Source organism: Crinia signifera, chromosome 2 (assembly GCF_055691185.1).
Source record: "Crinia signifera chromosome 2, ASM5569118v1, whole genome shotgun sequence".
NCBI lineage: Eukaryota > Metazoa > Chordata > Amphibia > Anura > Myobatrachidae > Crinia > Crinia signifera.
Genome location: NC_139218.1, coordinates 141713149 through 141729430, shown reverse-complemented (window position 1 = coordinate 141729430; position 16282 = coordinate 141713149). Strand labels below are relative to the sequence as shown.

Here is a 16282-nt window from a genome sequence, read left to right as displayed (position 1 = left end):
TGGTGGGTTATCTCCGTCCACTTTATCTCTTCACCAGGCTTAATATATTATTCCAAGCCACTTCAGTGCTTATTAGCTACACATGGCTCCCATTATCATTAAGATATTTCCAATATGTGCTACCATTTTTATTATTTCTGTACTGTCATACCCCAGTCACAATCCAGCCAAGTACTACAAGAGGATAGCTCTAGATTTGTTCATGTAACTGACTAAATAGGTTTCAGAGTGGTGACTTTTTATCAGAAAATCACAAATTGTGCTTCCACTTACAAGTGACTCTGAATAAGGCCCTAAGGGGCCCATCCAAATAATCCTGTAGCTAATTTTCAGCCTGGAATTATTCAATTAGGTCCTGCAACTCTGCTCACAACAAGGAAAAATATGCAGTAAAGACCGTAGAGTTTAACACATGGGCAAAATGATAGATATATTATTATTTAACAAGGAATCTATGAGTTTTAGCGCATCACCCGCATGAGGGAAATGAAGAGGTACTTATGTATTATCTGGGCGCCCAATTAGCATACGTACGGCACCGTAGGAAAATCACATTGCACGTGATTTTTGCGTGCGATGTGATCGCATGCGATACGATTTACCTATGTAATTTATTCACTGCTTTCTACCCGCGGTCGCACCGGACCGCCAAATTGCATGCCATTTCATAGGGTGCGATGCCATTGACTTTGCTATACATTTGTATGAGCTGCAATGAGATTTAGGCACCCCCCCACTATCCGCGCCACCCCGAAGCGTGGCGAGCAGCAATGGAACGCGTCCTCCCGACCTTTTCATACCCCCACTACCCACATCGGCGTGGAGTTGATTTTATATAGTGTGCCACCGAACCTGAAGCACGGCGTGCGCAGCGTGCCCCGTGAGGGGACGCAGATTACCTTACATGTATTCCGCGTCCCCTCGCGGGGTCGCTAGGCTCACCATGCTTCGGGCTCGCCACACTATATAAAATCAACTCCACGCCAACGTGGATAGTGGGGGTATGAAAAGGTCGGGAGGACGCGTTCCGCAGCTGCTCCCCACGCTTTGGGGTGGCGTGGATAGTGGGGGGATGCCTAAATCTCGTTGCATCTCATACAAATGTATATAATGTAAAAGTCAATGGCATCGCACCCTATAAAATTTTCTTACGCAGAATCGCCCGCTAAGCAATTTGCTTAGTGGGCGCCCTGCTATTACATAAGTACCAATGAAGACTTACTGAATAGCTCCAGAGCTTTACACATGTGGCAAACCCCCAGCCCGCTTCTAACTGGATATAACCCTAAATGTAAAATTTCATCCAACATGAACCAATCAGTATTTATAGAATGTAAGGGGTACATTTACAAAGATGGGAGTTGTACTGAAGATGTTCTACTGGGATGTTGCCCATAGCAACCAATCAGTAACCAATCAGGATGTTGCCCATAGCAACCAATTTATTTAGCACCTTCTAGTAAATATTAGATAGAATCTGATTCCCATCTTCAGTAGAACTACCATCTTAGTAAATTTACCCTAAGTATCTACTGCACTTTTTTAAATTAAATTTTGACTAATGGATAATTTTGACTAAGCAATTTTGGGAGAGATTTTGGGTAGATGCACTGAAGATTTTGACTAAGCGATTTTGTCTAAGCAATAATAGTCTATGATCTAGTCAAAATTGCCTTGCCTGCACAGTCTACGCTAAGCAATTTCTGCTACACAATATTGACTAAGCAGGAGAAAAATAGGGAGATTTTGGCTAACCTTCTAGGAGATTTTGACAATGATAAACAGATCTTAAGTGAATAAACAATTGGAGGGCATTACTGTTGCACATATAGCTATTATGAGATGATCCATTTAAAATTAAGGAGGAAGGAGGAAGACCTCCAATATCTTGGGGGCAAAAACGTGCCCCCATAGAGATAGGAAGAAAGTAAAGAGAAGAAAAAAGATATAAGAAGAGAGCGAACAGGAAAGGAGCATCCTTGGGGCAGAACTTCGGAAGAACGTCTATTCAGTTCGGTAGTGTATCCAAAAATAGAAAATTAAAGGAATGGGGATGAAACATTTTGTTGAGCTAGCCAGGGGTTCTGTACCTTATTAAATATTTGGCAGAGTGGTTATTTATACTCGTCAAGTATTCCATTTGATATATATGCCAAATACGAGCAACAGTATAATAGTTTGCATGGAAGGGGCTGCAGTTTTCTTCCAGTCTAATGCAATTTGTCATGTTGTAGCCAAAAAATTATGAAGAATCATCTTATTTTGATTTCTAGTTAGATCTGGGAAATGCAATGGAAGTAGGAAAAATTTGGGCTCATAAGGGATTGAAGTCCCAAGAATCTGTGAAATGAGATGTATGACATCATTCCATAATATCAATATTTTTGGACAGGACCACCAAATATGCATGAATGTGCCTTCCTCCAGGCAACACCTCCAGCATCTGTCCGAGGTGTCAGGGTAAATTGTAGACAGTCGAGAATGTACATAGTACCATCTATATAGCAATTTGTATACATTTTCTTTGATTCTAAGGCATATTGAACTATGTTTAGCGTTCTCCCATATCTCCTCTCAATCCCCAGGATCTAGAGCATTTCCCATGTCCTTTTCCTTAAACTTAAATTTTCAAAATTAGTAGGAGATCTTTTAATAAGCTTTGTGCCTCTCCTTGAATGAAGGTGTCTAATTTGAAGAGAGAGAAAAAAAGATCCTTAGAGGGAACTTCAGAATTTTCTTGGATTTGGGAGAATTGGGGAAGTCCCTGGTAATGTCATTAAGAAATAAGATATTGTTTTGTTTCCAATGGGGAAAGATCACTCTGACCAAACCAGGACGAAAATCTGGGTTATGAAATAAAGGGACTATTGGGGATAGTGTGGGAGCTAATGTATACTTTCTATTAGCAAAGTCCCAAACGAATAAAGAGTGTGCTACTACTGGGTGTGACTTTACAGATTGAGGGCGTTTTTTTCTGGTTAGCCACAAGATGGAGGAGACCGTGGACAAACCCAATTCATCTGCTTCGATATTAACCCACACCTTCCCTGCATCCGGATACCACCATTGTACAAATTGAGCCAGTTGAGATACTAAATAGTATCTTTTAAAATCAGGAATGCCTAAACCCCCACACCTCAAATGGCGCTTATCATTCCAAACAAAACGAGTAGTATGGAATTGTAGGAACTTGAATACAAATGGGGGATATATATTGGTAAAGATTGAAAAAGATATAAGAGCAGAGGGATTACATTCATCTCAATTGAGTTCACTCTACCTATCCATCTCACTTCTATCTTTTTAATATTCCAGTTTGAAATATATTAATTTTAATGCATACAAATAAAAGTTATGTTTTAGATATTAACCCCTTCCCGACATATGACGTACATTTACGTCATATGTCGGTTGCGGGGGAATCAAGCCAGCTCACGGAGTGAGCTGGCTTGAAAGAGAGCAGGTAATGGCTGTATATTACAGCCAGGTCCCTGCTCTCACGGCCACGAGCGGCGAGTTCGCCGATCGTGGCCGTTTAACCCTTTAAGCACCGCGGGCAAAGCGACCGCAGTGCTTAAATAGCTGATCGGAGGGGGGGCGCCCCCCTCCGGCGCCGATCGGGGCCCCCCCGCAGCGAGATCGGAGGGTGCCGATCGGTTGCCATGGTAGCCAGGGGTCTAATGTAGACCCCTGTGCTGGCCGTGTCTGCATACCTATCATATCCTGCCTGAGGCAGGATGTAATAGGAAGTGCATAAAATCACTACGTTCAGCCATAGAGCTCTATGGCTGAACCTAGTACAGGCGATCGCGCCCCCTAGTGGTCAAGTACACTAGGGGGCCTTGTAGTAAAAGTAAAAAAAAAAAAAAAAAAGTTTAAAAATAAAAAAAAAAATATTAAAAGTTCAAATCACCCCCCTTTCCCCATTTCCCAAATAAAAATAAATAAAAAATAAAAAAAATAAACATATTTGGTATCGCCGCGTTCCTAAAAGTCTGATCTAATAAAATATAACATTAGTTATCCCGCACGGTTAAAGGCGTAAACGGAAAATAATCCCCAACGCCAAAACTACGTTTTTTGGTCGCATCGCCTACCCAAAAAAAAATAGCTAAAAGAGATCAGAAAGTCGCCCATATCCCATAATGGTATTAATTAAAAAGTACACTTCAGCCCGCAAAAAATGAGCCCTCACCCAGGTCCGTAGGTGGAAAAATAAAAAAGTTATAAGCCGCAGAACATGGCGACGCGACGCAAATTCGAAAAACCGTAACATTTTCTATTTTTTTTTTAGTGGTAAAATGTAACGAAAACTATATAAGTTTGGTATCACCGGAATCGTAACGACCCATAGAATAAAGATAACCCATCATTTTAAACGAACTATAAACTCCAAAAAAAACGTAACCAGCGCAAAATTGTGGAATTGCGTTTTTTTTTCTTTTTACCCCACATTGAATTATTTCCTGATTCCCCAGAATATTATACGGTATAGTAAATGGTACCATTAAAAAGTACAACTTGTCCCGCAAAAAAAAAGCCCTCATGTGTCTATATAGCCGGAAAATTAAAAAAGTTACGCTTATTTGAACGCAAGGAGGAAAAAAAAAAAAAATTTACCATAAAAGGCAATGTCGGGAAGGGGTTAATGTTTCCTAGTGCACCCTGCTAACTAGTTACTTGCTCTCTTGTATAACTGTCTCTTGCCCTAAGTAGTGGGTAGAACCTCAGCATTAATTTCTGTGACTTCCACGTAACAATGTCATATCTGAGATTGACATTGTATTATATATAACCAACAGTACCAAACCGGTGTGGGAGAGGCTTCTTTCTATAAAAGTCAGTTTCCAGCATACATACATACATGGAATACTTACAAAAACATATCATACATACACACTGCAGACACAAACACATTTACACAGAGCATACATACACATTAAAAACACACACACAGCATACAAACACAGACACACACAAACAGCAATAGCACACAAATTATAATGCATCATATACATACTAAAAACACACACATAGCATACAGTACATACAGTACACACAAAAACATGCATATACAAACATAGAATACATACACACACACATAGCATATAATACATGCACACGGCATATACGCACAAATACACACATAGCATATATACACACAGACACACAGCATATAAACACATAGTATACATACATTCATTCACACAAAAAGCATACAGTACATACACACAAATACACAGTACGTACACATACATATACACACAAACACACACATAGCATAAGTAAATACACACGCACATACACACACAAACACACACATAGCATATATACACAAACACACACATAACATACAGTACATGCACATGGCTCATACACACAAACACACACATAGCATCACATGGACCTGGGAGTGTGGGCAGGTCCATGTGATCTCATGACTTCACACTGTATTCCTGCAGTTCTTTTCTCGAAACATTTTGGATGGCAATAATTTCTATATGGGGCCCCTTGGGATCTGCTGGGCCCTAGGCAGGCACCTAGGTTGCATTGTGGAAAATACACCTTTGCCAAAGGCACGAGATTGTTTGCATTTGTAAATGTCATACAATATTTTTTGATATTGAATATCCTTTTTTTCTTTCTGTTTTGTTAGGATTAATGGTCTACCATGCACAGTAAAAATATATGTTCTAAAACCAGAGTAAAGAGAAAACAGTTCCTATACATTATGCCAAAGCATTTTCACCCACAAACAGAAAGTATAGATAAATCTAACTCACGTTCTTTGTAGGAGACTCCCATTGGGCCATCACTCTCACAAACGATTAAAATAAATGGGTAGTGTTCCGTTGTCTTGGAAAGCTGCTGGACCTGCCAGGTTGGATTGATAGGGTAGATATGTCCCTCACAGAAATAGGTCTGTCTCTCTGGCACAACTCCAATTTGTTTGGCGATATTTTCCATAAATATACCAACACTGTAATGAGAACAGGCATAAGAAGGGGGAAAAACCCAACATAAACTTGGTTTCTGCCAAATGCAATAAAAACATTATATGGGTAGCATTACTGCTTCACAGAGCTTAAGGCCTCTCTATGTGGCGTTTGCATGTTATCCCTGTATTTGTTTGTGTTTCCTTGGGGTTTTCTGGTTTTATTTAGGTTCTGACAAAGGGCCTGATGTACTAAGCTTGAAAAGTGATAAAACGGAGAGTGATAAACCACCAGTCAATCAGCTCCTACCTGCCATGTCACAGGCTTTGTTTGAAAAATGACAGGTAGGAGCTGATTGGTTGGTGGTTTATCACTTTTCATGGTTTAGTACATCTTGCCCAAAGAATGGACTAGTGAAGCTGTGCATGTGTGTGGTAGAGAAATTATAACATAAGCTCCAATTGTACAAAGTTGTGCAAACAATAAATAAAATGTTTCCCATGATGCATAGAGAAGACATCCAGAGATGCCTCCAAGTGTTGCTCCATTTACAAAGCTATATAATAGATTTCCTGCATCATAATAAGAACACCATGGTTTAACATCTAATATTCACCAGATTTTAACTTTGAAAATCACTGATGTTGTCTCTGGCCCAGGACACTAACATATCCCAGGACACTAACATATTTATGGCTCTGCCTAAATGCTGTAGTTATATTTACTTATTAGCAATACTGATGCTTACGAGTTATAATGGTGTAAGTAAATCTTCAGCATCCGAGCATGGGGCAAAGAGAAAACATGGATGGCCATCCTCTCCAGAATGTTGTTGGTCTCGGCAAAGAACTGATCAAAGCCCCAGCATTTGTCCTGGTCAGCTTCAAGGATATTCGGAAGGATGGATTTCAGCTGGGTCTTCAATCCTCTGGAAAGAAATAGCTAACAATTATAAAAACTCATATGTTGTACTTTGATATGAGCTATACCGTGCCTCATAGGGCAGTATTCAATGAGGATAATTCGCCCTGTTTCACGGCAAATTTGTGCTATTTTCGCGTTGGAAGGTGATTTTTTGGGGTCAGAAAGCGAATCACCCTATTCAACGTGCACTTCTCGCTGTCTTTCTGTAGTGATTTTCGCCGTGTGTCTCCATGTAGCAAATCGCCATCTTTTCATGGTGAAGTGGAAAGTGAACTTTTAAAATAAAGTTGTTGTTGTTTTACATTTGGTGTAAAAAAAATCAGGAATTTTATTCTGTGAAGGGGCATGCTATTTTTATTCATGTGCTTATAGCACATGAATATATATTTCATTTAAAATATATATATATATATATATTTTTTTTTTTTTTACACAGAGCAGCCAGCAGGGGGCCGGAGCTGAGCCGCTCATTAGATATTCATATATTCACTGCATCCGATCATTACATATGCATGATCGGGAGCAGTGAATATACCCGGTCCCTTGCTGGCTCTGGGGGGGCAGCTTGTGCTGCCTGGTTCCCGGGGAGCCCTCCTCCCCTACACAAAAGTTCTGGGGCAGGCAGGGAGACTTCAATCTCCCTGCCTGCCACCGTCCCACGGCTTCCTGCAGCGGACGCTCGTCCGCTGCAGGGGTTAAGATTCGCCGCGAGGGGCAACTCGCCCCCCTGCGACGTTGAATACTGGGAGAGCGAGTGGCAGCCAGCCCTCCGGACCACAGCGAGTGTGCAGCGAATCCTAAACAGGATCGCTGCACACCGCGATTTTTTACATTGAATACTGCCCATAGTGTCCATCAGCGTATGAACAGCTATTATTGAGCAACGTAACATAATTACAGGCACAATGCCATGGTTAGGGCCGGATTATAATGGAGGCACAAGGGGTCAGTGCCCCTGGTGAGCGACCATCGAATGATTTCTCCCATGTAGCGCAGGGATTTGGGAGTCAGGGTGGGTGTGCGTTCAGCAGGGTGGCGTTTACCTGCTCGCTAGGCAGCGAATATAGCATAGCAAGCAGGTCTGAATCAGGCCCTTAATGGACAACCCCCCATATTGTAGTAGTCATTGTTGTATTTGATACCTCAAGAAGGGATATTGTAAGTCAACAATATAATATTATCATAGACTTGTTTTATTACCAATGATGAAATCTTAGCTAACATTCTTGTCACTATCCTACAACCAATTACCAGTCTTCCTCTGATCAATTCACATTTCATGTGACACAAGTTCATTTTTAAAGCTTCAGTAAACACACAACAACATCTAAAAATGCCCAGTACCTCCTCCCTCACTCTGCTCCTACCCTTATGCAGGGCTTTGCCGCCATTACAGAAATATAGTGATACACTGTAATAACAAACAAATGACTGGTAATTTCCCAAGGCAATCCTGTACCATTTTTCAAGAGGGTGGGAAGATATGCACACAGGCGTTAAACAGAAACCTGTCATGCCTCATTCACTCTAATTGCTGAACAATCAGAATAATTAAAACTGTAATTTAAAATTGTAATTAGCAGCCTTAAATAGTAGCCATATCATTGATAGTATCTGATCATTGAGCAACATAACTGTTTTACCAAAAAATGAGGAACCTGAACTGACAGACTGAGGGAAATAACCTTTTATTAATATCTAATTGTCTTACTCTGAGAGGCGGCAGTTAACGGGCAGATCATAAATCCACTCAATGGGGCCTCGCTCTTTCCTCTGCACACCTGCAATGGCTCCTTGTGGCTTCTCCGTCGTTATTTTGTGCCTGGGTGTTAATAAAAGACATGCACAAAGTTAATGATGCAACTCAGATATCCCAGCTTTATTCACACAACACTATCCCTGAGAAACATTACCAAGCAATTAGCAATGTTTAGACGTCATGACACTATTCTACATTTAATGAAACTGGTTAACATTGGATAAGATGATCTATATTACAATGGTTACTGGAAAAACATACAGTATACCCTGGATACAGTGCTCATAATCTGTAGGCCACATCTCTCCGAAACATCACATCCATGTTATATAGGGCCTTATTCCAGTTCACTCTTTCTGACAAATTCCTTCTTAAATGGACAAAACCATGTGCACTGCAGGGGGCAGCTGTAAAATGTGCAGAGAGAATTAGATTTGGGCAAGTAACATCTGCCCCACCTGCAGGGCACATGGTTTTGTCCATCTAAAAAGGATTTTGTCAGAAAGAGTGAACTAGAATAAGGCCCATAGTTCCAGAGACCATTCTTTTATAGTCTGTCAATTTCAAACACCATTAATGGCTAATTCAATATAAACATGAACATTGATATGGTTGACACTGGCTCCTGATTCAGAGTTGCACTGTATGAACGTCCACTGCAGTTGTGGCCACATTGTGTACTCAGGAATAAATAAGAGCCTTCACCTGTATTTCATGCTGGCTGCATCTACAGATGGAGCAGCTGTCATTTGAGCTGCTCCTGGTGATTCTATTGCCAACTGCCGTCCCACGCCAGCCACCGCTGGCACTAGATGCTTGCGTGCCCCGTTCTGTTGGAGCCCTCTGCCCGTCCTCCCCACTCCCTGCCCGTCCTCCCCACTCCCTGCCCGTCAGCAGCAGCCTGCCCCCCACCCGTCTCCCTGAAGCCTCAGTTCCCCGCTGTTTTGCTGACGGGGGTGCATAAGCAAGTGAGATGCTTGAGCGTCCCAGGCAGCCAGTCCTTCAGCCTGCGCCAGCAAATGCATTCTGGCTATCCGGAAGGCTGGCTGACCAGCGCTACATCTGTATGTACCGTACCGTCCCCACCCACCAGTAGTGAAAGTAGCTCATTTGTACCAGTCCTATACATGGTGCATGGGGAGTTCAATATTAAAGCTCTGCGCATGCGTATAAGTGAATATGCGCATGTGCATGTCTTCTCTGGAGGCGTCTTCGGAGACTTGCATAGCCTCTGAGGCGCTCGCACCAGAGGCGGGGGGGGGGGGGGGGCGCATCGAGTAAGCAGCCAGTGGGCATTCTCATGCGTTTCCTGGGCGTACTTACGAAAACGCTGGGATGCATACAGGGGTGGGCCTTTAAGCAAATTAGTGAAAGCCTCAGACTAACTCAGAATTTACACAGACAGCAAGTACTCTTTGATGTTCCTGAAATTGCAAATGGATCTGTGCATGCACAGCAATTAATGATGCAATCGCAATTTTGCAATGGCTATTTATTATCTCCTTATAGGCAGCGTCTTTTTGCTTGCAGCCCATTGTATTTTCTCTATATAGTGATCAATGCTGAATTAGGTGCAATGGGGCAGATGTATTAAGCCTGGTGGAAGGAGATAATGCACCATCCAATCATCTGTGTTTGAAAAATGACAGTTGGGAGTTGATTGGCTGGTGCGTTATCTCCTTCTACTTTTTTATTAATTTATCTATGTATTTATTAACAGTTTATTATATAGCACATACATATTCCGCAGCGCTTTACAGAGTATAGTTGAACATTCACATCAGTCCCTGCCCCAGTGGAGCTTACAATCTATTTTCCCTACCACGTGTAAATGAACACACCGCCATTCTAGGGTTAATTTTGTTAGGAGCCAATTAGCTTTCCTGTATATTTTTGGATTGTGGGAGGAAATCAGAGTACCTGGAGGAAGCCCACGCAAGTACGGGGAGAATATACAAACTCCGCACAGTTAGGGCCATGGTGGGGATCAAACCCATGACCTCAGTGCTGTGAGGCAGTAATGCTAACCATTACACCTTTTTTTCTCTTCTCCAGGCTTAAAACATATGCCCCAATGTTAGGAAATCAATTCTCTGTGATATGCTTCTGCTATGTTTTTCTGTGCATTACCCTAAGTGCCCAGCTTGAGTGAAATCCTGCCCCGTGCAAGGTCGTGAAAGGCTAGTGAACATTTTGCAGATCGAAGATAAGCTGCAAATCCATTTGCAACTCACTCACCATCGAATGATTTTCTAGCGTGTGCTGTCTGTGCGTATCCCTTACTCGGCCAGCACGATAGAAACAGGCTGATTGGGGACGAAGCGGACGTCACACCTCCTCCCTGAAAATGCCTCAGCGCACCTGCATTCTCTCGGACACTCCCAGAAACCCCCAAAGTACAGCTTCCTGTCAGTCAACTTGTGAACGGCTTGCAATTAAAAATAAGATGCTGGCTTTTATCGCAGTATGCCTCGCGCATGTGCACTATGATTCGTTCGTAGCTGTCAATTTGGAGCCCAGCGATTAAGTTAGCCTGTATTCCAAACCAAAACACGTCAGGGTTATTTTACACAAACAGAACATGGCAATGATATTAGAATCAAATTAAAACATTTGTAGAGGTCACTGAAAAAAGTATTCATGTGTTCTAGCTCTAGTCACTAGCCACTTACATACAATATATGCTTGCACATAAAAATAAATATGAACACTGCATATTCAACACACCTTAAATGTAAAATCACTTTTATACTACTTTCATAAATACAGTATGACCAGGGAATTTCCCTGCTCAGACCCAGGTGTTTCAGCAAAGCAAAATCTTGGGTTTTTGCTGGAGACCCCATTTCACACTACAACAGAGACCTGGAAAATTCCCAGGTCGTCTACTTTCAGACATAGGGCCAGATTCTCTAAGCTTCAAAAGTGATAAAATGGAGAGTGATAAACAGCCAGCCAATCAGCTCCTACTTGCCATGTCACAGACTGTGTTTGAAAAATGTCAGGCAGGAGCTGATTGGCTGGCTGTTTATCAATCTCCATTTTATCACTTTTGAAGCTTAGAGAATCTGGCCCACTAGCTGAGTCTGCCCAGCCATTCTGCAAGCCAGTGCTACCAGGGTAATCTCATAGAAACACTCATGCACAGACAGCCCCAATGAGCTTCTAATGCCGTGTTCACACTGTGTATGTGAAGTACAAAGCATTTACCAAGCATTTAAATGCCGTGAGCTGAGGCGAGGGACCCCCGTTCTCACTGCTAGGCAAATTTCCGGGTGAAGCAGTTCTACCCGGTAATTTGCCTTTTAACATAGGTTTTTTAGTAGTGAGAACGGGTCAACTTGTGTCTGTATACCCATGTTTTACCCGTGTATGAGATCCAGGAATGCAGACACAGTTGACCCGCTCACACTGCTAAAAAACCCGTGTTTAAAAGCAAATAACCGGGTCGACATGCAAGACCCAGGAATTTGCCTGCAGTGACAACAGGGTATAAGTATGACAGAGAGTAAAATCCCTGGTCAGTAGCAGGGGAGCTAACACGGGAACGTGCTTTCAGACATAAATAAGCCCTGGGTAGTTTGGTAGAACCCCAACTAAAGCCTGGGATTCTTGCAAGGGCAGGCTGCACTAAACAATTGAGGTATACAGTATATACCTTTTCTACACTTTATGTAAAATTACATTTTCAAACATCTAGACAAGACATTTATACTTCACTACTCAGCGGAAAAAACAGAAAATTACTGTTATATACAGACAGCAAATCTTAGATTCACAACTGATGTCACTGCAGTTCTTTGTATTTTTAGCCTTTTGTCCAATATCAGACAAAGGGAAAAGGGTTGTTCGGGAAGTGTGTGTGTGTGGGGTGTATTTTTTTTTAATCAAAGACAGTGCGAAGGGTCTTTTAGATAATAACACGAGTTATGCACTGAGCAGCATGTGCTGAGCGGGGGAGAGAGGCCATGTTGCTATGGCAGCTTCTGCTCTCTACTCCCACTGCCCGGTCTCTGCAGTAAGGGAGGGGGGCACTTCCAACAGACCTGGGCCCAGGTGAAAAACACACGCCCCCCCCCTCTTCTTGAGTACAACATAATAAACCAACAACCTTAAGTGGACCCTTAACCCATTGAGTAGTGGGTTTGGTACTTGTGTAGTTTCACAGCGGCACGCTACGCTGTCAGCGTAGCCCAACGGCAGCCTAGTACAGTTAGCGTAGTGTCCCAGCGGCAGCCCTGCATAGACAGTGTAGTTCCCCGTCAGGCAGCGTAGTCACGCCTAGTGAGTGCCTCTCAGAGCACGCCGGTAACCGCCAGATCCCCTGTGCTGGTGGACACCGGTGGAGAAGAGATCATGTGGGCGTCAGCGGAGAGGCGCTTCATCTGCCTGAGACATACGAGCATCTCATAAGCTTGTGCATCTTAGTAATTTGTGCAGCAACGTACAACAACCCTACCCGTGTCCGCTTCAGGGAGACGGTCAGGGTTAGGGGTTTGGTATTGCGTGCGTCTCATGCACAAAGGGAAGTGCGGTGTGCAAGTGCGTCTCATGCATAATAAAAAATGCATTTGCCAGTGCTCCATATTAAATACTGGCAAAGGCCTCCATTTGAAACCCTCACTATCCACGTCAGCCCGAAGCGTGTCGAGCGCAGCGAGCCGCGCGAGGGTACGGGGTACGCGTCCTCCCGACCTGTTCATACCCCCACTATCCACATCGGCGTGGAGTTGATTTTATAAAGTGTTTCGAGCGCAGCGAGGCGAGCGCACACGGAATACACGTCAAGTAATCCGCATCTCCTCGCGGGGCTTGTTGTGCTTACCACGCTTCGGGCTCCTTTTACGCGTCCGCTCTCCATGCTTCGGGCTCGGCGGCTCACCACACTTTCTAAAATCAACTCCACGCCGACGTGGATAGTGGGGGTATGAACAAGTCGGGATGAAGCATACCGCGGGGCTCTCTGCACTCGCCACGCTTTGGGCTGACGTGGATAGTGGGGGTATTTCAGGAACACTTTCACACCTCTCATGTCAGGGAGGATAAAAATGGTCACTGGTCAATGGCAAGCTGACTACGCTGGTCTTGGGAACACTACGCTGATTCTGACAGGGACACTACGCTGACTACGTAACTGCCGCTGTGAAACTACACAAGTACCATAGGTTTTCCTGGGGCAGGTCAAGAGCAGGTTTGTCCTGCACTAGAAATACTCACCACAGAAGGTGCAGGCACTGCCTTCTGCAGCAGCCCCTGCTCCCCTGGGGCTGCTGCTGCCGGCTTCAGCCACTTGGAAAAGTTCAGGGCCGCTTGGGGGGCTCAAGTGCGCTCAGGTGTTTGTCTGAAGTGTGCATTCACATTGTACCGATTATTGCTCCTAACTTGCATTCACTCAACTTGCATCCACCCCTGAATCAGACCCAGACCATGGATATTAATACTGATGAGTCTTACATGATCTCCTTGTTATTTCGTGGTCCACCAAATGGGATGAAGGGCAGGCTTCCACAGGCAGCATGATAAAAGGTCACCCCAATACTCCACAGGTCAACAGTGACGCCGTAAGCCTTCTGGTGGCATTTTCTCAGCACTGCTCTTTCGTACATATCAGGATGCTTTCAAGAAAAATGGAAGCACAATAAATAGATGAGCAAGTCTGCTCTGGAACGTAATCATCATTTTCCTTAACCGCCATGCACATAAAGAAATAAATGCCACATTCCACTTTATCGAAAGCATGCACAGCAATACAAAGCGTAACAATTTTCTGAGCTGCAATCCATCATAGGAATGGGCAGAGAGACTTCATTTTTCCTTCAAAGATACTGCGCATTGGAGGCTTATTTACTGTATGTGTCACTATGGTACATTTAATGGTCTAAATACATTGGTTTACATGAGCATATGAATTCATTTTCCCATATAACAGGCACAAAAGACACATACTTTCCAGCTCCTAACTTCCAGAGGTGGCAGTACAAGATGGAATGTTGTTTGTTTCACATGTCCACAGAGCTCTGTTTAAACATATTCCTCATAATCTAATTTTTAGCTAGTGACACTTTTTCGGCATAAATATATATATATATATAAAAGTCTAACTACTCATAAACTCTATGAGCTCAAGTACCACCAGTGACCACTAGAGGCCACTCGATGGACCAAATTACTCCTTTGTGTGCTAAAAGATGTCATTACAGAAAGTGAAATAAATGTTTGCATGGTCATTGATCCATTTTAAACTTGCTGGATATGTAGAAGACAGAGATTGGAGGTAGGAGTAGATCGGGACTAGGGTGGGGTGGAGAGTTTGTGAGCTAAAACTGTCACAGCTCAAAGTTAAAGTAAAAACTGTCACAGCTCAAAGTGAAAGTACTTTGCAGAGGCCATCGTTTTTATGGGCTTTTAACTAGTAATACATTTACAGGTTACATACAGTATGTAAGTGTATTAACTAAATGTTTGTGAAACTGAAGACAGATCATATGACTGGTTGAACCAGCCATATAATTTGCATTCTAATATTTTATTGTAATTATTACAAGTGGGCACCTTTACCTATATAATGAGTGCACATGCTCACCAAATATTCCTCTGTTCCATAAATAGACATGAATTTTTCATCATCTTGAAGTTGTCGAGCTGCACCAAAGTCTGTCAGTTTGTATATGCTGCGCCCGTCCTCTCCTATTAAACGCATTATGTTACCGGGTTTGATGTCTCTGTGCACAATATCATTCTCACGTAGGTGGTTCATTCCTGCCACTAATATCAAGACAGACATAATTACATACATACAAATCCCAGTCGATAGATCTTAAAATAAGGATGTCTTCGCTTGAAAATACTGATGAAACCTTATAAGCACCGTAGTTATTATAACGTACTCACTGCTAATAGGCTACGAGTTCAATTCTGCAATTTCCCTAACTCTGGTGAATTTTCATGTTCCGTGTTTTGTCTCACACGGAAAACATACTGTAGGTTAACTGGCTTCTAACTATAAAGATGATGGCTCTAAAATACAGCTGCCAATTTAAGGTGATATAATGGGCCGATATATACCATTTTTGCAACTTGACAGTCACATTTCCTCTCAGAAATGCCAGCGTGCAGTTGAGCTGGAACCACCAGTTTCCTAGTCTCTGTTTGCACTTCCCTTTGTGGACAATCCACAAAAGTGGAGATTCCTGGAGAGCGATAAAGTGAAAAGCGATAAGGTACCAGCCAATCAGCTCCTAAGAATTAGTTTGGAGCGGACTGGTTTATTACTTTGGACTTGGAGAGAGATAAAGTGGAACGAGATACTTCCCCTTCAGGGTGGAGAAAGAGCCCGGGAGTCCCTACAGCCATCTGCATCAGGATGCTCCCAGGCGTAGGATGTGAGAGGGCCTCACGGTGCCTCCACAATGGACAGCTCTTTTCACAAGAGCTGTCCTGCGCAATACTAATCGCATATGTTAATACATATATGCGATTAGTATAGTTGTGATGCGGGGCTGGATGTATTTTGCAAAGTACCAACCAACAAATCTTCTGTCTTTTTTCTGTAACATGGCAGTTAGGAGCTGGTTGGTTGGAACTTTATCCTCTTCCATTTTATCTCTCCAATGCTTGTCAGATGGAGTTATTTAGTTAGAAAACCTACAGTGTTGGAGTGCTG

General features: G+C 42.9%; 1 protein-coding gene across 2 annotated transcripts in view; it reads right to left on the bottom strand.

The window, feature by feature from the left end:
- Window positions 1-16282, bottom strand: part of IKBKE (inhibitor of nuclear factor kappa B kinase subunit epsilon) — an 89231-nt gene that overhangs the window by 47360 nt on the left and 25589 nt on the right. For both annotated transcript variants that reach the window (XM_083173041.1, XM_083173042.1), the window contains exons 5-9: window positions 15203-15384; window positions 14074-14234; window positions 8572-8682; window positions 6685-6864; window positions 5784-5980 (exon numbers count right to left, since the gene is read on the bottom strand). In XM_083173041.1, the coding sequence (XP_083029167.1) occupies window positions 5784-5980; window positions 6685-6864; window positions 8572-8682; window positions 14074-14234; window positions 15203-15384 (831 nt within the window). The remainder of the gene's footprint in view (window positions 1-5783; window positions 5981-6684; window positions 6865-8571; window positions 8683-14073; window positions 14235-15202; window positions 15385-16282) is intronic.